At 43.2% G+C, this 27,214-nt stretch overlaps 1 protein-coding gene across 1 annotated transcript in view; it reads left to right on the top strand.

The window, feature by feature from the left end:
* PALM2 (paralemmin 2) overlaps positions 1-27,214 on the top strand; it is a 126,390-nt gene that overhangs the window by 26,141 nt on the left and 73,035 nt on the right. The window contains exon 2 of the mRNA XM_010578153.1: positions 20,092-20,172. Coding sequence (XP_010576455.1) covers positions 20,092-20,172 — 81 coding nt within the window. The remainder of the gene's footprint in view (positions 1-20,091; positions 20,173-27,214) is intronic.

Below are 27,214 nucleotides of genomic sequence, written 5' to 3'. Positions count from 1 at the left end.
CTACTGTTATTTACCATCTTTTCTTTCACCTTTCCTTCCTTCTTCTCCCCCTACCTTTGCCTCTTTACAGGCAAAGTAGTTGCTGAAAGACAGGTTCACACTTTGAAATGTGCCACTCACTGGCACTTAGCATCTATCCTGAGAATATTAAATGTAAGGCAGCTTTCCCTATTTGTCATATGAAGTGAAAAATGACTCCTGTTGTGTGGGTACAAAAGGGTAGCACGTTGCTGCCCTGGCTGCAGTTTCATTGGAAAGAATGGATTTCTCCCAGAGCTTTAAGCACTTGGCAGAGGCCCTGATCTGTTGACGTACTGAAACAAGTTTGCCAGTCAGCCATGACTGCTCTGCCAACTCCACATTTAAAATAATTTCCACCAGCCACCTAGAGATCCTGTGTTGATCGCTGAGGAGAGATGTTGCAGTTCTAGCATCTCCAGGGTATCTCCCATGTTGCAGGAAAAAAAAAAAAAAATAAAATCCACATTTCCCCTTTTATTCCTAAATCAAGGACAAAGCTGAGTCAGAAAACAAGCACTTTTTCTAAGGCAAGATACTGAAATGAAAGTATAGAACCTGATTCTTCAAAGTGAGAAGGTTTGCTGTGAGCATCTCCATCAACACCATTTGGAGCATGGGTAGCAGCAAGCTGCTTCTCTCACTTTAGTCCAGCATAATTTCCCCCACATTCCAATGGCATCTTTGCTTACAAAAAACCCAGGGGGTTTGGTGCCAGTACTAATAGAGCAGGAGAGGGTGGACCATTTCTAATGCATGGATCAGAAGAAGATAGTGACATATTACTTCCATTTATTCCTTGCTCCCCTAAACCAGTGCTTAGGGAGTTGCATCCATCCAGCAGCTAGTAGAACTAATCCACTTCTTAAATGACTTTTCAAGTACAGCATTATGGCCACAAATCCCAAAAGAGATTTGGTGCAGCCCAAATTCCTGGTGTGCAGCTATGGTAAACAAGGAAGTGACATATTTTGCAGTGGTTTAGGTCACTTTTCCTCTGACCTGTGCTATTTTGGCAGAGATGGAAGTAGTGTTGCAGGTTGCCAAGGGGCTGCTGTTTTGAGTGTTTTTTTCAAGAGCCAAGGTTTTTTTCTTGGCCCAACAAATGCTGGGCTGGCAATGGTATTTTGGATGCTAGTGCCATCCAGTGGCCCATAAAGAATGCCATAGGGTACTTCAGTGTCCCCAGGGAACACTGATCTGTTGCATTTTCAGCCAAAGTAGGGCCGTGCTGAAAATACATCATCAAAAAAGTGAAGGTCTTGAATTTTTGAAAGGTCCCTTTTTTATTAATATTTTAAGCTCTATGAGCACAGGCCCATTTGCAAAAAGGGGTTCAGTCCTTGGCTGTGTTTAGTTCCACTTTGGTGCTCTCTGAATGAAGGTGGGTGCTCAGAAGTAAGCACAGCTATCTTATGTTGCAGACTGTTAGTGATTTTTCTCAGGATTTAAAGCAGATTATCAGGGAGTAATTCTGCTCATATGAAAAAAGGAAAAATAAGCTGATACTGCAGTGTGTTATAGGTGCAGTAATTCTACAGTTTAGCAAAAGAACTTATCTGACAGCTTCTGTGTATCTGTTCAGGAATATATACACATGCACCCACATATCAGAAGGAAATGAGGCAAAGTTTATTGGGCCGGCTGATACTGCTGAAAAAATAAAACCAGACAAGACCTTATTCGGGTAAAGGAAGAGGAAGTAGTAAACTGCAGGCTACATATGAACCATTGGTCTGAGTTACATTACTCAGACAAATACCAAAAAGGGATTTCAGTGTAAGTAAAGGAATTGTAGTGTGAGCCATTGGGAAAATTGACAGGTGCTGTGAAATTTGCCATGTCTTGGTCATTTCTTCATTTGCTATTCTTATATGCTCTTCTTCAAGGGCAATGCATGTTTGTCCATGGGAATTTTTCTTCTCTTAGTAATTTTTATGAGGGTAAGGGGTTGTCTGAAGACTAGGAGGAGGGGTAGGTTCAGGAAAAATGCTATTTTGAGATGTGAGCCATAAAATAGATATTTGTAATCCAAGTGTATTTGCCAGTCTTTTTTGTCTATACAGAAGGTTTTGCTCTTGAAAGTGCTTTTATATCCCCCATCTTAACGTTTCCAAAACTTGAAGGACCTTGAACACAAAAGGCTTAACACAAAATAGGCATCTATTATCCTAAGCAGAGCAGGACCAGGATTTTTTGCCTGTGGAAATTTTCTTTGAGATTGCTGCTGAAAATTGCAGCTCACAAAATGCCTTCCAGGAGGAATGTGAGCTGCATGATCTATAGACTACCCAGCTCTGACCATAGCTAGCTACAGGAAAACAAACAGCCATCTTCCAGTAAAGTATAGACCTGACACATAAACCCTTGCAATGGGATTAAAGTGTGGATACACACAGACTCAGAGTCTAGCCCGATCCCTTTATTGCCTCACACAAACAGAATAAATTGTTGGTCACAAACAGGAAACATGCATTGCAGAGACCTTTGCCCTGCACTGGCTTGGATGTCATGATTCGCGTGACATTAATATGAATAGACTGATTCACTAGTTGTGTCCCTGCCTAGAAGATGGTATCTTTATCAAAACATATTTCCAGTTCTCAGAAGAGTGCTAAAAATAGTAGAAGTGCTAAACCAACAGCAGGAAGCAGACTCTATGGATCATCATTTTATACTCCAACCTAGTTAACTACATTGGCTCCTAAAGAATTAATAATGTGGGGAGGGACTCAAAAGAAATTATGGTTGTTGCTTTTATGCATATATTATATTTGTTAAGGATGAAACACAATCTCACCTGCAAGGAACAGTGTAGCATTGTATAGCTCTGAAGGCAGACCAGAAGATAAATCATGGCTCCAGGAATCAGGATTTCTTTTAAGTTTCCTGTTTTAGGAGTTCAAATGCTCCCGCTGATTCCCCTTTAGAGCTCAGTTGTCTGCGCTGTTGATAACTCAGAGTATTTCCCTCCAGCCATGCAGCTGTGAAGAAAAGAATTCAGCATGGTTCCCAGTGGCTCTTCTCACCTTGTGCAACTTCCCAAGGCATGAATAGCTTGTGCAAAAAAATAGAGACTCCTCAAGCTCTTTCCCCTACCTTCAATGTCATGACAGCCTGGCAAGGTATCATCTAGAGCTATGTGCTCTAGATGTGCTATGGGGTATACTCCTGCTCCAGGGGAATGACATGGGGTACAGCTGTTGCAATGAGTCACTGTGCCAGAATAATCTCCTGTAACTCATGCCTGGAAGACTGAGGCAAAGGAGCCAGTAATAACAAAGTGTTGTGTTGCGTTGCTCTGAATTGTCCCTGGGCTTTCTGCCATTGAAGTAGAAGCTCCTGAAGAAAAGGGGTAGATTAAGGGGAGCAAACTATATATTCTGTGGGTGGCAGCCAAGATCCTGTTGTGTTCCAACTCTTCTGCATAGTTGTTATAGTCAAATGATTGAATGAGTATGTGCTTTGCAGAGTTATGCTAAATAATTACCTTTATTTCACAAGCAACGACCATGAGAATCAGGTTTAACGTGTTCTGAAGGAAGAGGTCGTATAAGGGAATAAGTGTGGTTGTGTGGGATTGTTTGGACCCAAAGAAATGTTCTAGGAAAGGTCTTGCTCTTTTCAGTTGTGTTGCTGACCTGATACTTACCACAGTACAGAGCAGAGCAAATCTCGGGCCTGAAGGCACCTGGTGGAAGAGCACTGGTTTCGTAACCTTCGGTAGGAGATCTTCCTTCTACGATGTGTATCTTCTATTCTGTCATTTTTATTCTTTTTCCTTCTTTCCACAAAAGTGCTCTGTCAATGGTGGTTTTGACTCTTTTGCTCACCACGAGGGTGAGCAGGAAGAGTTCTTCCCCAGAGCAGAAGCATGAGTCAGATTTTGTGTAGAGATACCTCTAGAAGGAGCTCCTAGATACTATCATGCTTACAGCTCTTCTACCACTTGGCAAAAGTAAACTCAAAACTCTTGTCCTCTCCAGGCTCTCCTTTCAGGTGATGTTTAGTACTAGCCTAAATTACAAATTGTGTTTTGCCCTACATAACACTGGTTAGGAGAATATGATGATTTAGGTTTTGTTTTCACTAGCAAAAGCTAGATGGAAGAAGGTTTAAGTTTGGGTTTTTTGGAGGATGGTCTTTTTCTTCCCACCAAACCCAGACTGAGAAAGTGTGGACACCTGCAAATGAAACGCTTTCTCCTCTAGCAGAATTCAGCAATTTGCCTCTTCAGGCGTGAATATTGTGAAAAAGCTTGTGATATTACTGATTGTTACCAGCACGCCCTGTCCCCTGGCCATGCTCATGGGAGTCCATCTTGTAAGCTGTTGTAGGCTGTCTGTTGGCAAAAAGGGGACACAGGTCTCCCTTTCCACATCCCTTCCTGGCAGCAGGGAGTTTTGTACATTTGATTTTCAGGGGTCTGTGGAGAGCATGGATAGAGTGGCTTGAATTGATCAATAGTACCTCTCCTTCAGGCTGCATCATTCACCTCGCAGAGCAACCTGCTCGGCAGTGAACTCATTGTGAACTGTGTTCTTGCTGGAGCGCTTCTGTAATCAGTCCTTGCTTGAGTGGAGGGATACCTAGGAAACTCCCAGCATTTCAGGGACAGAAGCTTGCAATTCAGTAGCATCACTGCTAGCAGTCTTGCCATAATCTGATTTTAGTGATAGTGTGCATGCTCTGTCAAGCAAAACTCAGCTTGCTGTAAGAGCTTAGTGCTGTGCCCTCCTTTCTTTGTGGTATGTAGCTAGTCTTACAACTTGTCATTTTTAAAGTTTTAGTTCCTGTGACAGTAGTCTACAGATAGGGAAAATCTATTATTTCCAGGGGCTGCACAGAGGGGTGATTTTGCAAGCAAGCTGACCCTTGTCAAAAGTGGATCTCAGATGATTTTGGTGGTACAGGAGGCAGATGCTTGCCAGATCAGTGATGTAGTCTGTAAAGTTTATTCTGGTGCACTGGAAGAGCATGCACGGCAGATGTGCAAACAGTGACCTCATTCTGTTCATATTAAACACAATGGGTGAAGCCATTTGAAAATCCCAGTGATAATATACTTAAAGTACTACTGTTTTCTTTAACAGTTATACTATTACTTAGAGCTTGATAGGATGTCAAACTAGTGTCCTTCAACAGAAAAAAGTTTGAATCATAAAAACAAGTTATAAATCCTGAGCAAGTCTTTGTGGAAAATCAGTTCTCCCTGTTTTTATGAGCCATCACCTCAGGAATCTTTTCCCCTGACAGTTAGAAAACATCCTGATTTCATCAGTGTCCATCTATAGCACTGCTGAATATGGTTAAGGTTTAATGACGAACACTGTGTGCTCTTCCTTAAGCTTCCACTGTGCTTGTACTCACATACTGAAATGTGATAGGAGGAAATGTTCAGGTGCATTCTGGTTGTTTCTTCCTGGAGGAACACAGTGCTACATCTCTGCAACATACCTGTCCAAGGAACTGAGCCACAAAAATTCACGTAATGCCAGGTTTTGATCCATCTGTGCTCAGGACTTGGGAATCCATTTAGTTTGCACAGAACTCCTGTGCACAGCACTCTAGCTGCGAGACTGTTGCTGTCGTTCCCAGGCAGGAACTAGTACCTCTTTATGTTAGATTTTGTGCAAACATAGAACAGAGAGACTGTCTCTGCCATGAGGGGCTTGCAGACTAAATAAGGTTTCCCATGTCTGCCAGCGGAGCAGCTGGAAGCCCAATCAAGATAGTGCAGGTAGTACCGTCTCTGCCACGGATTAAGAGATCCAAAGAGGCCAGCAAGGAAACATCAGTGAGTGGCAGGAGTGGTTGAGGATGAAGGTACTATTCTCTTTTTAAATGACCTTACAAAAAGTGAATATTTTAACATTCTACACACTGTCCGGAGCCCAGGCCTGGTTTGCCAAACTCTCAATGAGCAAGAAATAAAATATCTTTCTAACACGACTGTACCGAGGCCTTTAAGTACTCGCCTCATTTGAACTATTTGGTCTCCTCCTGTGTGGGGAGTTGCAGCCAAGTGTGATGCTGACCTGAGCTGTGGGAACTGGCTTTCATGCAGAGCTCAGCAGCTCCTGCCTGTGCAGGACAAGTGGTTCACTAACATTCAGACCTCCATGAAAAACCTCCTTCAGATTCCTTCATTGTGAGGGATAACTGAATTACGTATCACACAAGTGCTAATGCCCAGAGGAGGGGGATTTTTTCATCCCCTCTTCTGTACCTGGGAATAAGTTCCCAGCACTCTTCCCAGACTCTCCCGTCATGCCTGGAAAAGCGTTGGGTATGTCTTTTCTTAGTGGACCACGGCTGTCGGTCTTACATCCCCTCCTGCAGGTCCCTGCAAAGATATGCGAGTAGGTTGTGTGCAGTACCATGTCCAAGCCTATAATTTTGTCCCGTTCAGGCTCTGCAATGATCCAGCTTTTCAGGTAACAGCACAGCCATCAAACTGTAATCAGCTTTGTGTGGAAGATGTAAGTAGTTCAGTGGAGAGCCAGCAGTTTTCTTGAAAACATGAAGAGATGAAAAACATTGGGTGTTTCTCAGGAAAGCTGGTTTTAGCTTGGTTTGAAACAAATAGAAGTATGAGTTTTGATTATCACCTCACTCTAGCAAATGTCACCCATTATGTAGGTGAGGAGCTGTTGTTGTCCCTCTACCTCTCTCCTTTTTCTTTTACCTTTTGCTGAAAAAAAAGAGACAATATGAGCACTGTACCTACCAATGTAACAGAGTACCTCTGAGAAGGTTTGCCAGTAATGTGTCCAGAAATTACGTATCTCTGCTTCATAAACTGGCAGAGTCAGCTCTGCTGACACAAAGCCAGCATGCCTCAGAAACTGTGGAGCAGCCTGACCACCAAGGGCAGATCCCATTAAATGTAGTTTATAGAGCAAGGTAGGTTTTTACTCCCAAAATTTATTACCATGCTGTTAAATGCAGGGAGCATACATGATGATGGCTGATTTAGTTTAGCACAAGCACAGAGCAAATACCATGTTGAATTCATTGACAAAGTGACCTTACGCTAGGGTATGAGAAACAGGTGCTGGAATTTACGTGGTGTTTTCTGTCTCTCTTGACCAACATCCTTCAACATCTTTTGCCTTTTGAGCATGATTCTTAAAATCTTTCCATTTAAAAGGTCAGAGATCTCCCTCGTGGATGTCTTTCAGGCCAGAGAGAGGCTGCAGGGAGAGGCGGTGGGGTATGCTCCTCGGAGCCTGCTGCTCTGCTGAACTATGGCTTCAACTGCGCAGCCAGCTTAGGAGATTAGACTTTCACTTCTTCTACTAGCTCCTGCAAGAGATTAGAAGTTACAAGCCATATAAAATACTGCAACCTGGCCACAAGCTGTATTTTGCACCTTTGTCATGGTTTAACCCCAGCCAGCAGCTACACACCACGCAGCCGCTCGCTCACTCCCCACCCCCCCCCGCAGTGGGATGGGGCAGAAAATCAGGAGAAGAAGCAAAACCCATGGGTTGAGGTAAGAATGGTTTAATAGAACAGAAAAGAAGAAACTAATAATGATAACACTAATAAAATGACAACAGTAATAATGAAAGGATTGGAATGTACAAATGATGCACAATGCAATTGCTCACCACCTGCCGACCAACACCCAGCTAGTCCCCGAGCGGCGATTCCCCCCCCACTCCCCAGTTCCTATACTAGATGTGGCGTCCCATGGTATGGAATACCCTGTTGGCCAGTTTGGGTCAGCTGCCCTGGCTGTGTCCTGTGCAAACTTCTTGTGCCCCTCCAGCTTTCTCGCTGGCTGGGCATGAGAAGCTGAAAAATCCTTGACTTTAGTCTAAACACTACTGAGCAACAACTGAAAACATCAGTGTTATCAACATTCTTCACATACTGAACTCAAAACATAGCACTGGACCAGCTACTACGAAGACAGTTAACTCTATCCCAGCTGAAAGCAGGACAACCTTAAACCAGGAGCTGAGTAAATCACACAGACCTGAATGAAAAGAGATCCTTCACCAGGGACTCCTACAGGGACGTGCAGAGCAACAGGTTGAAGACAGCAGCAGATGATGACTATTCACTGACTTTATGTTGCTTAAATCCCTAGAGGTAAATAAGCTACCCATCTTAAAAAGATAAAGCCTGAAGGAAGGTGATAAACCTCCTGGGGCAGCCTCAGAGAAGGATCTGACCTTCTCTGAGGAAGCTCAGGTGTGCAAAATAGTGTGTCCTGTATGTCAGGATGGATGGAGTAGCAACAGGAGGAAGAAAGAACATGACTTTTGGGAGGGGACCTATCTGCAGTTGCATCCTCTCTGTCCTTCAGCTTCCTGGGAGGAATTGCTGCACACATGCATTTTCAAGCTAACAGAAGAGCAAAACTGACAGGAACCACCACTCCCCCACCTTCTCCCCATGGTAGGAGGAGAGGACCTGTTTCAAAATCTGAGATTATACAATCATAAGACCTCCTTCGCTCAGAGGTCTCCAGGAGACCCAGGCAAGGACAGAGAAGTTGCACTGGAGCAGCTAAACAGTACCCACATGACATCTTGTAGGGGTTCAGGAGAAGAGTCCATGTTGCTCTGACTGGAAGAGGTGGGCAGGAATCAACCCACCTCCCTGAAGCTACTTCTGGTATCTGCATGTTTTGGGGATTTTTGCACACTGTTCACTGTTCAACAAGCCATTCATATGGTTCACAGTTTTATAAACCTGTCAGGTATGTCAGCTAAGTGTGGAATCTATCCAAACTGTACAGGCTTTGTTGTTTCAACCCCCCCTACACCCTGAGCATCTGTGCAGGCAAACCTGCACAAACTACACAGCAGTCATATGGGTCAATGAGATGACCTTGAAGCTGTGAATTCCCAGCTACACCTCACACCAGGGATGCAAATCGCAGAGAAATTTGGGCATTTTTCTGAAGGGTGGGAACCTTTGATGGCAGGGCAGAAATTTGCCCATATGTAAATAGATCCAGGCTCTGTTGCCAAGCATCAAAGCAGTTGGATCCAGACTATGTTTTCTTGTTGCACTGCTCCAGGTCTCCTCTATCAGTGCAGCAGACTGACACTGTGCACTCCTCTGCAGCCTGCCCGAAGCCACTGTGACCCACAGCTGTGAGCATCCTGCCTTGAGGATCTGCAGCTAACCCATCCCTGGAGAGCCCAGTGAGCATGTGTTGCAGGCTTCGCGTGCTTACCCAGTCCTCCTTACTTAAGGTGACATGCTGGTGGTGAGAAGCTGCTGTGGGTCTGTTTGTGTTGCCAGGACCAGGGTGGTCTCTGCCTTTGGTCATGCAGGGAGAAGGCTGGCAGATGAATTTGTTATGCAATCCATAGCGTTATATCCCAACTGTTCCTATTCACGAAGAAAGCATTGGGATGCCTGGCCTAAAGGAATGACATAGCAGTAATACCTCCTGCATACTGCTAAGGTTCAGCGTTGAGGCATGTGATCCTACACCTGTCAGATTAAATAAGCTTTCCAGAAGTAAGCTGTTTGGAGATGAAGCCAGTTCTTTTATGTGCTGCGTAGGCAGGATGCCAAGGCCGAGGCTGGGTAGGATTTTTAGCATACCTAGATCACACACTGAGCATGCCTTTTTTACCAAGCACATAGATGTATCCACCCTCTCAGTCACTATCGCGTTAATCTTTTATGGTCTCTGGTCTCTCTATGGTCTCATGTTGGAGTAATGTGACTCCCCCGATGAACTTGAGAGGAGGCAGGGATGGCATGTCCAGCAGCCCCATTTGGCTCCAGGACTCAGCAGGGAGATGCCCCTAACTGAAGAGGGGCAATGGTGCCCTGTCAGACCTGTGTCAGTCTTCACAAGGTGCAAATGTATGGGAACTTTAAGGCTGGTCAAAAAGCAAGAGGAACCCAGCCCCTTACAGCCTCTTCAGAAAGAAAGGGAAACTTAGCCAGAATGGTGATTTGTGAACTGGTGTATCATCTCATTAACATCACCAGTTTGGAAGGAAACTGGCAGCTGGAAGGTGGCAAGTCTCAGGCTCTCAATTCCATCCCCCTCTGCTTGTAGGGAAGTTTCTCTCCCTCTTTCTTTTCGGTATAAAACAAGGCAGTCTTTTCCTTCCTGGATGTAGAAGTTAGGACTCAAACACACCAGCATCTGCAACTTAACATCAGCAGATACCCGAGCATCAGACGATGTGAGTATCCTTAGCTCATGAACAACACTAGACAAAAGCTTAAAGAAAGGGTTTTGAACTAATAACTTTATCTTGCAAATGACAAGAAGCACTTTTCAGCAGCAGAGGAGCCCTGTACAGCACAGCTGCTAGGCACAGCCCTGCAACACCAGGAGATCCAGCGTGGTGCCAACAGGTCAGCACCAAAAGCCTCAGTGTCAGCAGGCAAGCTGCCATGCTCACAAGCAAAGGGAAGGAAGCCTCAGTAAAAACATTTTGATGTGAGGCACTGAGACTCTGAAATAATTGGCTAATCCAGCCAGACTGTAAGGATTAAAACACAAAGCCCAGCTCTATGTATTAATTCCTTCATTTGGGTCTTTTATACCATTGCTTTGAAAATAACAAGCAAAAACCTGGATATGATTCAAGTACCAGAATTAGAGCCAGTGTCGTCCCTACAGGTCCTGGCCATTGCTCTGTGCTGACCAGCCAGACCAGTTTGTTCCCTTTACATGGCAGAAAATCCAATTTCTTCTTCCCACTTAATATGCTGTGTCCTGGGAAAGTTTAAGTTTCTTGAAGTGGAACTGTCTGTCATATATGCAATTAAACTGGATAAAGAGGGTAAATAAATTCTGCTGAAATCACAGTCTTAGTGATTCTGATCTAAGTTCTCACCAAGTGAACAGTAACACATAGAGATCCTCACCAGGCACTTGCTTAGGGGGAAACCAGCATAAGGAATCACAGCTTGGATGCCTTGACTTAAAAACTTTGTGATTTATTTTTCATTTCTTAATGCAAGAGTTACAAATTCCTTAATGGTTGTCATAACGTTATGATCCTCGCCTGCTTTGTAGGTCAAGATCAGCCTTGTATAGGTGTTTCATTGCACATTCAGCATCTTGCTGCAATCAGAGTTGTTTCCCCAAGCTTTACAACATCGTGTTTGGCAGTGTGAAGAGATATTTAAAGAGTGTATGGGGCATGAGGGTAAAAAAGAGACACACACTTTTCTTTGGAACTGTGGAAATGTGATTAAATTAAGCCCATACTGACCAAATCCTGTTTTTCTCCTTTTCAGCAGCAAACAGTGAAAGGATGTACATTGAATGATTTAAACCGAGGCCAATTAGTGTCAACATGAGGGTAGGGAGAGTTAATGAACTGGTTTTCTACAAATAGTCTACTCAGCCTAACAAGAACTCCTTGTTGTATATTTTTATGAATGAATACTTAGATCAAAGTCTGCTTAACATTGTTTAACCAAAATATATGAACAAAAATACAGAAAAAAATAATTGAGTAAAAGTAGCTTCTTTCAGAATTTTGAAGGTTTTCTAGAGAAAATAGTTCCAGATTTTGTTCTACACAACATTATCTAGAAAAACCCACCTTACTTTTAGGAAGAAAAATAAATTGCTAGATGAAGACACGGAATTTTCCAGCTAGCTCAGGCTAGAACAAGGTCAATGCTAGCAAGCTATACACATGACCTTGGAGGTTAGCTGTAGTAGACACTAGGTAATGAAGTTCAGCTGCCTGTCATTTATGACTGCTATTAAAGATTATCCAGAATAATGGATAAATCTGTCTATTTGATTATTTATACTAACAATGTGCTCTGTACAGTCTTTTGAGTGCTTTCCAGAAATAATTGATGCTGCAGAGAAGGTTGCCACAGGACTCAGGTGGTCCTGACCTCTTACCCATTTTCAGGGTTATTGTAAAAACTTGGAAGTTTTGGAAGAAATGCTGATGTGGAATTAATAAAGGGTGGGAATCTGGCATTCATAGGACATTTGTTTGATTCACTGTTGCATCTCACAGGAAAGATACTCAACTCCAATGACCCTGTCACCTCTCAGCAGCCATTTAAGAGCCTGACACTCTTGATCAAATTGTAAATGCATAGGGAATTGGGGCTTTATTCTTGTCAGTGACAGAAGGGAAGCAGCATCTGTGGGTCTCAGCCCATGTTCAGTTTCATTTCAGACTTGGGAGGAAAGAAGGAAAGTCAACTAAACCTTTTCATATATCAAGGACTCCTTATGGTGGTGGCCCACTCAAAAATGCACATGGCTTGTGTTAGACCTGAAACACTGCTTCCAGTGACCCAGTAGCATTCAGTGAAAGGCAGATATTGCAGGTAAATTCTAGGTTGCATCAAAATGGGGATGACTGCTCCATCAAAGTGGGAATTTCTCCATGGGATATCAGGGGAACCATGTTTTCTCATAAAATAATTTTACTTTACCATCTCAATGAGACATTTTTCCATTGTGTCCCCTTTCAAAAATGCTAATGAGAGAGTTTTTCAAGAGGAAATTCCTTCCTGCATTCATCACTTTTCATTAAGAGCTGTTGTTCTGGGAGCAGTGCCATCCTTTTATTTGTTGTTTGAAATGCATGGTGATTTTAATTAAGTGGTCGTTGTCTGTGTGCATCGTGGTGATTGCATACAGTGACCGGGGAGCTATAATTATAAGCGTGCAGGGCAGCTGAAGTTTTTGGTGCAACCCTTTAGCAGATTGTTGTCTTCACCAGAGAGGATGCTTTCTCCTCTTGGACAGCTTTGTTCTGCATAGTCTTAGGTATGTCAGTGCGCTTGTGGCAGTCATGAAATGTTCATATTCAGGAGCCCTGAGCAGGAGTTAATCCTATATGGCTCCATGTGGATGAACTCCTCCTTTGGTGTCCTGGACATGCAGGATGACTACTACAGTTCTCTTACTTGAGCCCTGAATTGCAGGCAATGTGCATGTGGACACAGAGCTACTCTATTTGCTTTAGCAGGTCAGCACAGGAGAAACCCATCCTTTGACATTGTGCAAGGGTAGCCAAAGTGCTAGATGAAATGGAGAAAATGAATTTTGCAAGTGTGTTTTCCCCCACTCAAGCAAGAACTGCTATTATGCATGCAAGTGACAAAATCAGCAAGAAGGAGAGCTGCAGACCAAAAACGTTTGCTCCTTTACTGGGAGCACTTAAGTTGGTTACAGGGAGATGTATCTCTTTATCTCTCTCAAACCACCCATTCTTGTACATAAGCATATAACTCTTCTGACACTCACTACTGGAGAAAAGGGATGCAAGGCTGCAACGAAAGCCAGTGCATTTCTGGCCTGAGGGCATTTTCTTTCTTCACCCTGAGGGTTCAGCTGTCTGCAAGTGATTCTGCCTTCTTAGCAGGAGCCTGTTCAATATAACAGAAACAAAGCATTTCCGTAACTTCCAGGGTCTTCTACTTATTCCCTCACCAAGGTCTGCCTCTGTGAATTAAGTCTATTCTGTGTTCAAAACCAACATGTTGAGACATTTTTTGCATGTTGTAGCAATCTGTCTATTTAATGGGAATCAATCCTTGTGGCAGCAATGTCCAGTTTAACCCAGTTGCACAAGAGAGGAGGTGAAAGGCATACCTGATCATTAACTGTTCACCTTGCCTCCAACCTCTCTGTTGCTTCCTCCTGTGCATATAACCATGGAAAGAGCAAGCATGAGGAAGGGAGGTAAACCCAGCCCTTATTTTTAGGTGGGTTTCACTTGTTCCCCTCAGGCATTTATCTGCTGCACCTGTGCAATTGAGAACTCCTGTTGTTCATTCCTAAATAACCCATCTGCTTGTTGCTTGGAGTGATGGAAATGGCCACAGCTTTGTCATAAGATATGTGGATATATGGAACATACACGGAAAGCATTGCAGCAGCATCCTGTACTCCTGCTGTCCCTGCATCTCACCTAGAACTTTCCAACATACAGTTTGCTTTGTTCAGGTATGGAGAGGGTGCAGTCAGATGAGCCACCAAGGTCCTAGGCACTGAGGACATTCGAAATCATGAATCTGTGCTTTAGGTAATAAGCCTCCTGCACAGGAAGACTGTAAGGAAAAAGGGTGGCAGTTTGTTAGATGCTACCTAGGAGCACAGAGTGCAGTTTCCTTAAGTTCAGAAGTTGGATTCCAGTATACACATGCAGGGAAATTGTCCCTGGCTCATGTTTTAAGTGAAACAAACCTTAGCCAGGTGGCCACAGGTTTCAGGGGACTGGGGCAGAGGCGGGTCTTGCAGGAGAATGCCTGAGGGAGCAATGCCAATAGCTTACATATATGTGTTGTTGATGGTGTAACTGCAGAGAAAAATGGATCTCAGAAACGACAAGTACACACTCTGGTTCTGCTGGGTGCAGGGTAGGAGAGGAGCTGCAGCAGGAGTCATTTCCCATAATCTGAAACAGCACGTATTTCCCAGTGCTTGAAACAGGACACCAGACAATCCTTCAGCCTGCAATTACAGAGGCTGTATGGCTACCCATAACAACAAGATTTTCACCAAGCGCAGTCATGCCAGTGCATATGGTGATCTAGTTTGATACACTCGGCAGGACGATGGGCTCCACCTTCTTGTACTGGCAGCAAGTAATGAAAGTGAGCATTGATGATGCAAAAGGAGCAGGCATCCTGCCACCAACCTTCGAGGCATGTTTATTCTGCCGTAACAGTGTCTCTGCTTTAGTTCCGCGTTCTGCCTCTTCTGGTGCTGTGATTTCTTTTGTATGCTGTTTTCAACAGCAGAAAACATTTAGAATTGCATTTTGCAAAGTGCTGCCAGTACTGGGCTGCATCGTTGCAAGTGGTAGGGATGGTTGCTGTCAGGAGAGTTTCCTGCTATGCAAATGCAACAGGAAAATAAAAGAATTAACTAGATGGGAATGAAACAGGTGGGGGGGGAAGGGGGAGAAAATTAGCCTCCTGTCTTTCTTAATATTTTATTTCCTGTGAACCATTACTGTTGAACTGCAAAAGAGGAAACAAATTTACAGATTTGATTTCACTGCTGAGAGATGTGAAGTCACCACAGGGAAGATGGTCATTTAAACTACCACCCTGGTGAAAGTTTCAGTTTCCATGAGGAGTGATTTCTGGGGATTATGCTAACTGCAGTTTGAAATTATTAGCTGAACCCAGATGCTCCTTTTCCCCCAGTGTTCTGGATGTCCCTGAACTGGCAACAGAAAAATGAGGTGTCAGCAGCTCTTTTGCTTGTTTGTTTCCTTACTTGCTGCCCTAAAAATCTGTGAGCTTTAAATAAGCAGGGAATAATATCTGCCAACTGTGCAGAGTGGAGAAAATAATGTCTTGCTGAAGAAAATCGCGTGATTCTTTGAAGACAATTCTTTGTAACTGTTTTCCTTGCTTTGAAGCAGACTATAATTTTCCTCCATCTGTGCCATTTTTGGGTGCATTTGTTTTGCATTGGCATGACAGGCAGGAGCTCACCCTCTTCCACCCGCTTGTCCGTGGCAGGTTGGACACTTGCTGGGGGTGCAGGATGAAGTCAATGGGAAACCTCTTTACGGAAACTACCAGTGATAGCTCCTCCAATGTTGTGCTGCCTGTCTCCTTGAGGGCCACAATATCCCAGTCAGGTTTTTTGTTGAGTTGGGATTATTTTGTTTTTCCTACCATGTTCTTCTGGATACCTGTACCATAAGCCTTAGTCTGCCATCAGATTTGGTCATGTGTTTTCCCAGTGAAGTCAAGCAAATAGTGTGTAGTTTCTGTGCTGCTCCATGGAGTGCTTTCTGCACATGTCTGAGCTGGTTTTAATCCAAAGAAATCAGGTGCTTCTGCCGGTGCAAGGGGAGCAGGGGGCTTTACCACGGCTTTACACAGCTTTAGAGGTGCAGGTTTCTCCACAGACAGTTATGACTCTGTAAGCTGAATAATCTCGGTATCACCTCCCACGCTGTGCAGGCAGATTTCTAAACAGGAACAAAAATGATTTTGTAATGGAAAATTGAAGTACTCTGTGACTGCAGTGTCACAGAGTAGCATTTTAGTGTAACTTGTTTTCTTCAAGATCTTATGGGTGTGGGGTTTTTTGTTGTTGTTGTTGGTTTGTGGTTGTTTTGGTTTTTTTGACTGGAATAGTTTGACAAGTCTGATACTAAACTGTGGGTTATTTTGATCAAATGTAACACACGATTCAGACAAAAATCCTGCACCCCTTCTCTGATGAATGAAAAATCAGCAGTGTTAGGATGAGCGTAAGAGAAGGACAAGCATACAAAAACTTAGCAAACACCCTTAAAACCATCTGTGGTTCAGGGGCTTCCTGAACCAGATGTAATTTCAGTTTGTGTAGTAACCCTTATAGTATTCCTTCTCTCTGTCTGTCTGTCCCCAGGCTTCCCTTGGACGCCCATCACCTTCTAGCACCCACCGCATGCTGAGGCAAAGATTCCCACAGCAGACTGTTGCCTTGGCTTCAAAGCTGCCACATTAAGTTTCACTTGATGCCCTTTTTTTTCTTACAGGGGAAGGCAGAGTGAGCAGTAGCTGCCCACTGGCTGTCTCCATGCCCCCACTCATGATTTTACAGATCTCTATTTTGTCCTCCCAACACCTCTCTCTCTTCCAAGTGGATGGAGTCTTACTGAGTATCTGATGTATTTGTTTTTCAGCAATAGGAAAGTGGCACTGGCCACCTTTATTGCCAAGAAGCAATTGCTTCCTTTCCAAAATCAAGCTTCTTGGAAAATGAAATAAATTTATTTTTCCATGTTGCAAATCCACCTGTGAATGTCTGAGTGCAAATCTCATTTTTCAATGAACAGATTTCAGAGTGTGAGTAACCTTGCCATTTGACCTATGTTCTTTTCCCATCATTTGGGTCTGTGAGTAAAAAAATCAAGTACTTTCACTTTCCCATTTGCCTAGTATTTTTGGTGAAGGGAGGGATGTAAGGTTTAAATCTTATTTTACTTATGAATATCCCAAATACTCAAAGTGTCCTGAGTGTACCTCCCAAATGGTACTCCTCTACCATTTTGGAAAGGTAACCATCCATGATGATTATCTATATTCTTACAAAAGCAGCACACCTCAGATAGATAGATACAAATCTTTTCTTTTAAACCTACCACATTCACAGTAAAACTGGCTTTGGTACCTGTTTTCTCCACCTTTTCGACAGGCATACTTGGAAAAAAGGTAGACAAACAGAGTAATGAGGAACATTTACTGGCTTCAAAGTAGAAAGTGCCTTAACAAATGCTCAGGTGTAAGCACGTGCTTTACTTCACCATGTTTTCAGTAAAGTCCTGAATCAGGACCCTGCTTAAGTGGGGGCTGGTTTCATCTACTGAATGTCTAAAATCCTTGACATGCTGATTTTTTCTACATTCTACATTCTTCACATTTTTTCAGAACACACCCATATAAACCAGGAACACATATGGTCACAACCTTCCATGACTCAGAAAAACCTAAATTTAATGTGATTTAGTGACCTGAAGGTGAAAAGTCCTGATAGCTAATTACCAAGGCTGCAATTCACACAATCTTCAGACAAAAAAACCTACCTTTGCTGTTATACTCCTCAGCCATAGCTGTACTGTGGTACAAAATCAGAAGGTAGAGGCGTGCAGTCAGGCTGACTGAAAGCCAGTGAAATGGAAATGTGAATAATATTGCAATTTAACTCCACAGAAGCCCACTAGTTAGTAAATAGTTCGAGTATTTTAGTGCCTGCTGTGTTGCTGCCTACAGGGAAAATACTCTAAGTGCTTTCCCTTTCTCACAAAGAAAAGAAGTTTCCATCTATGTTTTATAAGGCTGTCTTGTCACATCCATTATACATCATGACACAAGCAGCCAGAGGAGGTACTGTGGTGATTTCCATCATGTGTTTTAGTGAGAAGGTTTTTGTGAAGGGTAGAATTCATATATATATAAACCCCCATATGTAAGTATATAGACACATATAAATGTAGGTCAGTTAACTGTGAAGATGTAGGTGTCTTATGCTGGCCTATGGAGTGTCAGATGTGGGGTGTTAATGCCTACATATATGAAATCCAAACATTCTATCATCTGGCTAGCTTGGCACAAACAGGGCAGAATTACCCTTGTTCCGAGAATATTAGGCCATTAACTGGAACAGCTTTATTCCAGTCCATGGCTTGGCTAGCTATGTGAGGAAATAGCAAAGCACAAATCCTGGTCTCCAAAGTGCGCCATTAATATCACAGAATGAAGAAAATGGCAAGAGAGATCCCAACAGGGGTCTTTTAACCCCTCCAATACCCTGTTCCATTCAAAAATGTGAACAGGAAATGGGGATTGGAGGAGTGATAGGGGGATGATCCACAGACTATCAATTTTACATAAGGAAAGATTTTTAAAGGTGCATGCATAAATTTTGTATGCTTGTGTATGCACAAATGCAAACTATCTTCTGCATGCACAGCGCAGTGAGATGTCAAGTTTTCAGCTGAAGACAGGCACCATTTGGGACATTTTAGTTATCCAAAAAGCCAATTTTGCTATTCTGAAACAACTTCAGCACAATATTTTTGTTCAGCAGTAATATCCTTACATACTTCAGACAGTGGGGAGTGTGTGTGTAGATGTAGATAAACACAAACAGTCAGCATGTAAGAGTGTACGGTGTATCACAGAACTGCTTGACATATGCATCATTTGACTATTTTGCCTCTTCTGGGTTCATTACTCCAGCCCTCCCATCACTGTTCTTATGTCTCACTCTTCAGCAGAAGTGGTCCAGACAGTTATATAGCTCCATGTTTTCCTTTGTTTTGAGTGAGCCTGGCAGGAAAAAAAAGTTTCCTGATCTTCCTTGTAAATGTAATGCCTTCACTCAAAATGCCCTGGTTTGAGGTCCCATATAAACACAATTATTTTCTGCATAGGCATCATCTTATCACATGCCCCTTGAGGGTGAGGCATGAAGGTTTGAAATCCCTGGACAGCAGAGAATTCCCAGAGCATCAGCAGGACACCTAGAAATGAGACAGAAAAATTACTTCGGGGACTTAAGAAATCCCCAAATGTCTTCAAGCCCAACCTTACAGCTACTGAAATATTTAAATAACAAAAACATGCCTTCACAGGTAGGGAATAAAAACTGTTGTTCCCCCAAAAAACTGAGGCTGGTACGCTTATTTGACTGCCCCCATTTACTACTCAGTATTTCTGTCTTGGCTGCAAAATCTAAAATGAGAAAAGACCTCCGGGAGAGGGAGCCTGATCTGGGCTAGGGGTGGGTGAGGAGAAACGCTCCCCACAGGGTGCAGAAGACTGACAGAAGGCAAACAGTTGTAAGAGGAAGGTGATGCAAGGGAGAAAAGCAGGTCATTCTCCTCCTGGAACGCCTGCTGAAGGGAGCAGCCTGGGCACAGATGGGTGGTGGTGTTCATGAACATGACCATGCAGCCTCTCAGCTGTAGAAATGACCATGATGTCCTTGGTGCCTCTTGGTCAGCCCAGCTCCTGGGAGCCAGTAAGGGCCAGCTGCTAGTGTGTGCTGGTGGCTTGAATTTTAAACAAAGCCAGCTGGGGGTTATCTGTCCTATTAGCTTTGCAGGTAATTGCCATGCAATCTGGCTCAAACACCTTCTCCCCATTGAGCTCAGGGAAAGCCTTACCACCAACCTTGCTGGGGAAAAAGACGGTCTGCAACCCAGCTCCCTTCCTCCGTGATGCCACCCACTGCTTCTGGGTTGCCTTACTGTCACACAATTGCACCAAGCGATCCATGTTTTTCGCCCAGTGTCTCAAATGCAAAAGCACATCTTTGTCCCTTTAACTTCTCTCTCAGCTGTTATGCCTGTTTTCTCCCCTCCTCTGGGACTGTGCACTCTGTTGCTGCTCCGGCTGCCGGGAACAAGCGAGGAGAATTTCTCCTGCTGGCGAGCGACTGGCTAGTCTGGGGCTGGCGTCTTCCCAGGACGCTGCTGTTTGCATACCAGCAGGCAGAAGAGCAGGTGAAATGGGACTGGTGACATCTGTACAGATGCGTTTGACTGCTTACATGCTCTTACGAATCCGCTACCCTTAAAGCCTCCGTTTCTCTGACGAGATCTCTCTCTCTCTCTCTCAAATTATTTTTCCAAGGAGAAAAGGAAAAGGCAGACAGAAATAGAAGGCAAGAGACAACAGCTTGAGGACCAGATACTTCAGCTGCAGCATTTCAAGGTAAGGGACTGATGCCAAAAATTATGGATTGACTAAAATCTGTTCATTATTAGACATGCAGATCACACGTCTGAAAGCTGGGAAGAGCCCACTCCGACATGAAGCAGCTTTCATTGCCGGAGCCTATCTCTTGCAGTGATCGTGTCCTGCCTGCTTTTCATTCTGTGTGTTTCATACACAGGACCATGTTGCAGAAACAGCTTAGGAGCACGGAGCCGGGAGGGTGTGAGTGCAGGCAGCATGGCAGTGCTGTTATTATTAAACACTGTTATTTATTATACATAATGATAAGACACCAATCACTGTGGATTGGGTGTGAACTGCATGGCTTCGGTGAGCACTTTCTGCCTGCAGAGCTGTGTTGGATTTTTCTGGTGCCTGTCATTAGGGTTTTTTTGTGTGTGTGTGTGTGTTGCAGAAGGGGCGTTTGTTAGCATGCATGTGTGTGTGTAAAGCTTTAATTGTAGAGTGAAGTTATTATATGTAGCATAATAAAATGGGCATATATGCATACGCAGTGAGGGTGTTGATGCATATGTGCGTGTCTACATGGAGAGGCGCCTTGATATTTAACAGGGTGCCGAGCAGCCCCAGTCCCTGTTGGACTCCATGACAGCTGCAGATATCATCATTTGAAAGCTATCCTGGTTATTTCTATCATTTATCCTTCCTGTCAGTAGCAGTTTGTCTTTACATTTGCACATAGCAAAGCGAAGAACAAAAAAGTACATGTGATCTTTGTGAAACCAGTGCACATTTGTGGGTCACATCTCATTAGATTGGTTCAGTAGGGGAGCCTGAGGAATTTCAGTGATCAAAATATCTAAGATGATCAGGACTGGACGGTTTATCCTTGCAGCAAGTGAGCTGGGCTGTGTTTTTAAAAATAAGGTATTTAGGTTGTTTGTGCAATAGTATGTGTGTGTGTGAACAGTGTGCTGGTGTGGGGAGATGGTGCGCAAAATATCTCCTCTGCCCACACATGCACTTGAAGACCAGACTTCAAGTTATGCTACAGACAGGATCCTTCTCCTGCCTCTCCAAGCCCCTGCCATCACGTTCTGTAAACCATTCCTCATTTTCTGGTAAACATGATGCAGTTAAGCCCAAGTAATTGATTGCAGCCTACACAAATGCTCCATCAGTTTCACCATAAATCTGTGGATGTCACACATAGTCTTTGGTGTTATCAGTAAATGATGTGATTGCATTTCTGTGGGGCAATGGGAGTTGCCATTTTGTTCAGACTGCCATTGACTACAGGCAAGGGAGAATTTCTTCTGATGACAGCAAGTTGATGCAGCAGGGCAGTAAGATGCCTTTCCAGTGCGTCCATGATGCTTGCTTTTTTTCTTTTTGCTGCAAAACTGAGGACTTCCTTTGTCATGTTAACTGTTTCCAAGCTAACTGAATTACGCTGTTTCATGAAATTCTATAAGCAGAGCCTTTTGGAAAGCCAGTTCTGGAAATTCTCTACTTCATCTGATTTATTTTGATATAGCTGTTGCTAAACTGAATTTATTATCATCCACAGGGAAAAGTAAAACCTCTCAAGGTGGTACAGTAGGGTCAGCCCCTTGGCTGGTGTGAGCTGGCACTGACTTCAGCCCTGCTGTGCTGATTGCCAGTAGCAGAGATTCAGTCTTGCTGCACGGATTTCTTGAGTGACACACATGAAAATTAACTATTTCCCTTTATTATTTAGCTCACAGCCTGGAGCAAGAGCAGTAATCATACAGGAAGCTAAGGGGAGATCAGGGCACAGAAATTTAAAATGGCAGCTTTCTCAGCTAAAAGCACAGCCAGTCTGTAATGCTGATGCAAGGATGAGTATGAAGGTATGATAAGAGCTTCTCTACCTCGCCATTCAGTGACATCACTTGTCATCAGACGAGAAGTGCGTTGATTTTACTGGAGCAGTCATGGTGACTGCTGCTCCAGGAGCTGCCTGTACCGCCTCACTGTACCACCAAACAACTCTCTGCTGGGAGACCTAGATGAGGTAATAGCAGAGGTCTATCTGGGATTGCAGAGTTCATCCTCATTACTACTAGGCCCACCCCAAACAGAGGAAGGCCCCAGGCTCCAAAGAAAAAAGTAAAAAAAAAAAATAGAGGCACTGACTGGTGGTAGTATTTGCCTTTCTCTGTGGAGACAGGCCAAGCAAAGTGCATTTTCTTTTCATGCTTTGTTCAGTGTTCTCTTTGCTTAGTGGGGTGCTGACCGAAATGCTATTTGGCCTTCCAGGGTGCTTGGTTCATGTGAAAACTGTGTATCCTCCCCTCACCTTCCCAGGGCTCTCCCTCATCTTATCCTTGTTGCCCTGAGCCTCTGCAAGGCAGGGACTCCAAGTCTGCAATGAATATAGTCCCCCAGTCTGATATGTCTCCCCAGTCTGGCTTACACAGCCCAGAATAAGTGCATCCATTTTCCTTTGGAAGTGCTAGGTAGAACATGGTTCATTTCGTGAAATATGTGGATTTCAACACATTTCTGCGCAAGGCATAAATCGAGGTCAAAAAGACCAGTCATGCCTAGGAAGCCCATGTATTTACTCAAAATGCTGTGAGGTTGTTGCTGTCAGTGTGGAGTGTAAGGATTTCATACCAGTGTTCATTAAAATCTGCTGTGGAGAAACCTTTGAAAATAATATCTGGGTTAATCCTGTATCTGCAGTATCTGGGTTGATCCCACAAGCGTAACAGCTTGAGTTCACCCAAAGACATTCATGCCAGGATTCAATGGGTTTGCTTCATTTTTGTGCAATGCCAGAGTAATTTTCTTTTTAAAATACACTGTGTAAAATACCATGTTTGGTTACCTAATAAAGGTTCTGGAAGCTACAGGGGTTCTGTTAATTTCAGACAATTTTATGCTCATAGGAAAAATATCTAATAGAAATAGTTTATGGCAATTGTTTATGCTGGATTACCTACAGTTTTCAAGTTGCTGATGCCAATTAGACCCCTGGCAAAATGACTTAACTCTACTACCAGTTCATTCATTTTTCCCTTGTAACTTACCTGGCTGAAAATAAGGGAACGGTGGCCACTGCCCCATTGTTCTAGGCAGAACAACCCAGCTGGAGTTAGTAAATGTCAGCACTGAATGTGGACAAGGATTTGACAACACATTTTGCAAAGGCTTCTGAGAATGAGGCCAATGGTTTTATGGCTGAGGACACCAGGACATGGCTCAGCTATTAATGGTCTGTGTAAGTTTCTGAGTTAATCAAGTGAAACCCTCCAGGTGTGAAAGTCTGGAGTAGGAGAGAGTTTAGAGTAGTGTAGGCTCTAAAAACTTAATTCCGTTGTTGCTGACAGTGAAAGCCTTATCACCTCTTAGAATCATCGAACCATAAAATGGTTTGGGTTGGGAGGGACCTTAAAGATCATCTAGTTCCAACCCCCCTGCCATGGGCAGGGACACCTTCCACTAGACCAGGTTGCTTAAAGCCCCATCCAATCTGGCCTTGACTCTTCTGTGAATCACTGGAAAGTAGGGATGTTGATGGGCACAGAGCATGCATGTGGTACTTCAGGGCCGTTGGGGCACTCAGTTGAAGGCAGGAGATGTATTTGTCTACATTACAATCAGATGCTCCACTGGAAAGGCCCTTGGTGTGGGAAAAGGTATAAAGGTGCTTTGAAGCCCCATTTTTTGAGACTGAACTTGCTGGTTTGCTCTAATAAGAGGCAATTTACAACAGCTCCCCTTACCTCCCACCTACTTTAATGCTTAATATCAAAATAATCCTTCTTTCATATAACACAAGATGTGTTGTGTTTTTTAACAGTAGATAGAGTTTAAACTTCATGCTTTGGCAGTTCTTTGGCCATATGCCTACAAATGGGGCTTGCCACATCTGTGGGAACTGAAGGTGTCACCAGCTTCTATAGTGTGAAACCAGACAAGTGGGCAAAATTCACCTTACACAAATACACTGTCTGCAGTATCCATCAACATCATGTGGTTTCTTGAGGAAGACAATAATTGATTTTGGTTGATTAGTTGCACCAGAGATACAAGCTACAAACAACAGCTGCTTTTAAGAACTTGTTCAGCTAGGCAGTGATTGGGCGGACCTGTTTTAATGGAGATGTTTACTATTTCAAATAAACTCTAGGGTAGAAGTGTTTCTTCCAAGATCTGGTCTCCTCTGAAGTTAGTTGAACAGAATTTCTATAATTGTTTACTGTAGCTCTGTTTGGTGGCTGCTGGTAATAAAATAAACAGCACAAAACCTCCTAATTGAACGAAAAATTACTTCTCTGCTGTTACTTTAAGTATTACAATAAATCCATTTACCACAATTAATTTATTTCTGGAGTGGTATAAATATTAGGGACCTATTTCTGTTAACATCTGCTTCTTAAAGACTGCAGTTCTCGAACACTTCATCTAGAATATAATTACATCTTTACTCTGAAAGAAAGGAAAGCCTTTTTATGTTACAGAGATTTTGTTAGGGTATGGTTTTAGCTGAAACTATCTTATCTATAAATAAATTTTAACTTTATTATTCCACAGTTATATTGGTATCCTCAATTTATTCTAGTCTTACAATAACTGCTGTGAGAGAACATAAAAAGATGTATCTATCTATGTGTCTATCCATATATAGATATATGTATATGCAACAGTGTGAAAAAACAGAGATAACTTTTGCAAATGAAGGAATCTTGTTATTCCTTTATGTTGAATCCCTTTATGATTTTCAAGTAAATTAACCCTTAGACTGAATGGCAACTCAGTCAAGCACACAATGTTTGATGTCATGGACCGTCTCCATTCTCTACAGAGTCAGTGCAATAGCCCCCCAAACCTCTTCTTATTAGTAGTTGAGCACTTTTGCTGGTATGTGATGTCTGCTATGATAGTCCCAGGTTGACCCTCTGTTTTTAATGCACTGAAGCCCACCACACCTCTGTGAGGCTGTAAGGTCCTGTCATCTCCATTTCCCAAACACAGTTCTGGGGTGTGGAGAGGTTAAGAACTAATCGGGAGAGAAATTTCCATGTCCAGAGCATAGGGGACCCCTGTTTATCCCTTTCTGTGCATTAGTATCTTCAGGGTGATGCCCACCTTTCCCTGGAAAGCTCACCTCCGACCAGGATTTAAGCTGAGAATTGAGAGGCTCTCTGCCTCTCTGCTAACCTGTTTTACGACGCAGAAGAGAAATCCAGATTTGTTGGGCCAGAAAGGGAAAGGGAGAGGGAACAGGACTTCACAGCCTAAGGATTTAGGGCACTTGCTCTTTCTGAATTGCTTACAGCATACGAAACCTTCAGATATCCTTGCTGGGAAGTAGTGGTTGAAGAAGAGGGATTTCAAAAATCCTTATATGTTTTCTTTTCAGGTAATCAGAAAGCAAAATATCTATCCCTGAGTAAAATCTTTTAGCCACAACAGAATAGCTTCTCCAGGCCAGCTACACAAATTGACCACCCCAAAGAGATGAAAGCTTTAGTCCTTTAACTCATGTTTCTTATCTGCTTGCATGTCATTGCCATGCAGCTGAATATACTGTAATTATTCTAGTATAATCCCTCTGTGAGAACACCTTTATTCAGGAAAAAAGTATTGTTGTGTGAGTAGGACTTTGAACTGGGACAGAGTTATCCTGGGATGACCATGTAAGTCTCTCAATACAGGCAGGAGTTCGTTGAAACCCATCAAAATTGACATTCACGTTTTCACCAGTAACAAGGTCCTTCAAGCAGGTCAGTGCCACTCGGACAGTTTTCATTTTAGCCAGACTGTGTCAAAGTAGCTCAAAGATCTTTACAGCTCACTGCAATCCAAGTCGCTTCTAATGGACTGACATGTGCTCAAAAATTAACTCACATGACCTGAATCCAGCTTTTTAAAACAATGAATATAAGAACTTTTAAGACCAGAAGAGAAAGGAGTCTCTAAAAAATAGCTTTTCTTTTTGCCTCTTTTGACTGATGTGTGTATGTGTGAAGGAGTGATAAACTGAAGCTGAGGATAGACTAAATGTAGAGAGGTAATTATTCTTTCAGAAGATAATAGTAAAAGCAAGTGTGGCTGTGTAGTAATGAAGGTAACTTGCAAAGCCTATTTGTTTTGGGGAGAGGGTTGCCAGTTTTCAAAATCTCAGATTGTTAACTATTCCAAAAAGAGGGGGTTTTTTTGGTTGTTGCGTGTTCGGGTTTTTTTCTCTTAAAACAATGCTTTACTTCCTTTGAAAACATGAAGTGAGTACTCATAGGGAAAACCAAAGCATACCTAAATTTCTGGCTCCAGGACGTAAAAGTGCGATCGAACTCTTTCCATGTGTGTATCTGTAAAAGAGGGTCTTACTCAATTTTTCAGCCCGACCACATGAAGCCCAGAAACTTTATCTAGCTTGAAGCTATTTCTTACTCCAGCTCCAAAATTCCCTGGGAAACAGAGATGTTCTCATGGAGTTATAAAGTAATTTATGTGTGAGGGGACCCTGGAGGTCTCCTCATGCCCCCGCCAACAGGAGCAGGTTGTTCCCATGCCCATCCTTGTCCCATTATGTTTGGACTCTTGCCCAGGATGGAGATCCCATGGTCCCCCTGGGAAACCTGCTCACAGGTTGGGCCGCCATCCTGAGGACTACATATGCCCTCGTTGCAGCATCCCCTTTTGCAAGCTGTGTCCCCACACTGCCGGTATGTGCCTGCTGGGACAGCCTGGTCCCCTCATCCCTCCCCTCATCCCTGCAGCAGCTGCTGGCAGTTGTTTATTGTTTATTTTCATTATGGTGCTTAATCTCGTCACAAGCAAAATGCCAAATAATTGGACAGAGCCATCATCATCATCATCCTGCCATGAAGAAGTCTGAAATCTTAACTGGACTTCCTGAAGAGAGATATTGAAGAATAAACCCCAACTCTCCAGCTTAGGTACCAACAGGATTGCTTTCACCTGTGACTTCAAGCAGAACTTTATGGTAGCATGGAAGTATAGGTAATAGGTGTAGAAAAGAGCCTATGTTTGAGTTGTCTTTCATCTTACTGTTGTTTTCTGTCTCAAAGTCATCTCAAGT

Source organism: Haliaeetus leucocephalus, unplaced genomic scaffold (assembly GCF_000737465.1).
Source record: "Haliaeetus leucocephalus isolate CR32 unplaced genomic scaffold, Haliaeetus_leucocephalus-4.0 Scaffold605, whole genome shotgun sequence".
Classification (NCBI taxonomy): Eukaryota; Metazoa; Chordata; class Aves; order Accipitriformes; family Accipitridae; genus Haliaeetus; species Haliaeetus leucocephalus.
Note: the sequence above shows the minus strand (reverse complement) of the source record. Positions and strands in the feature narration are given on the sequence as shown.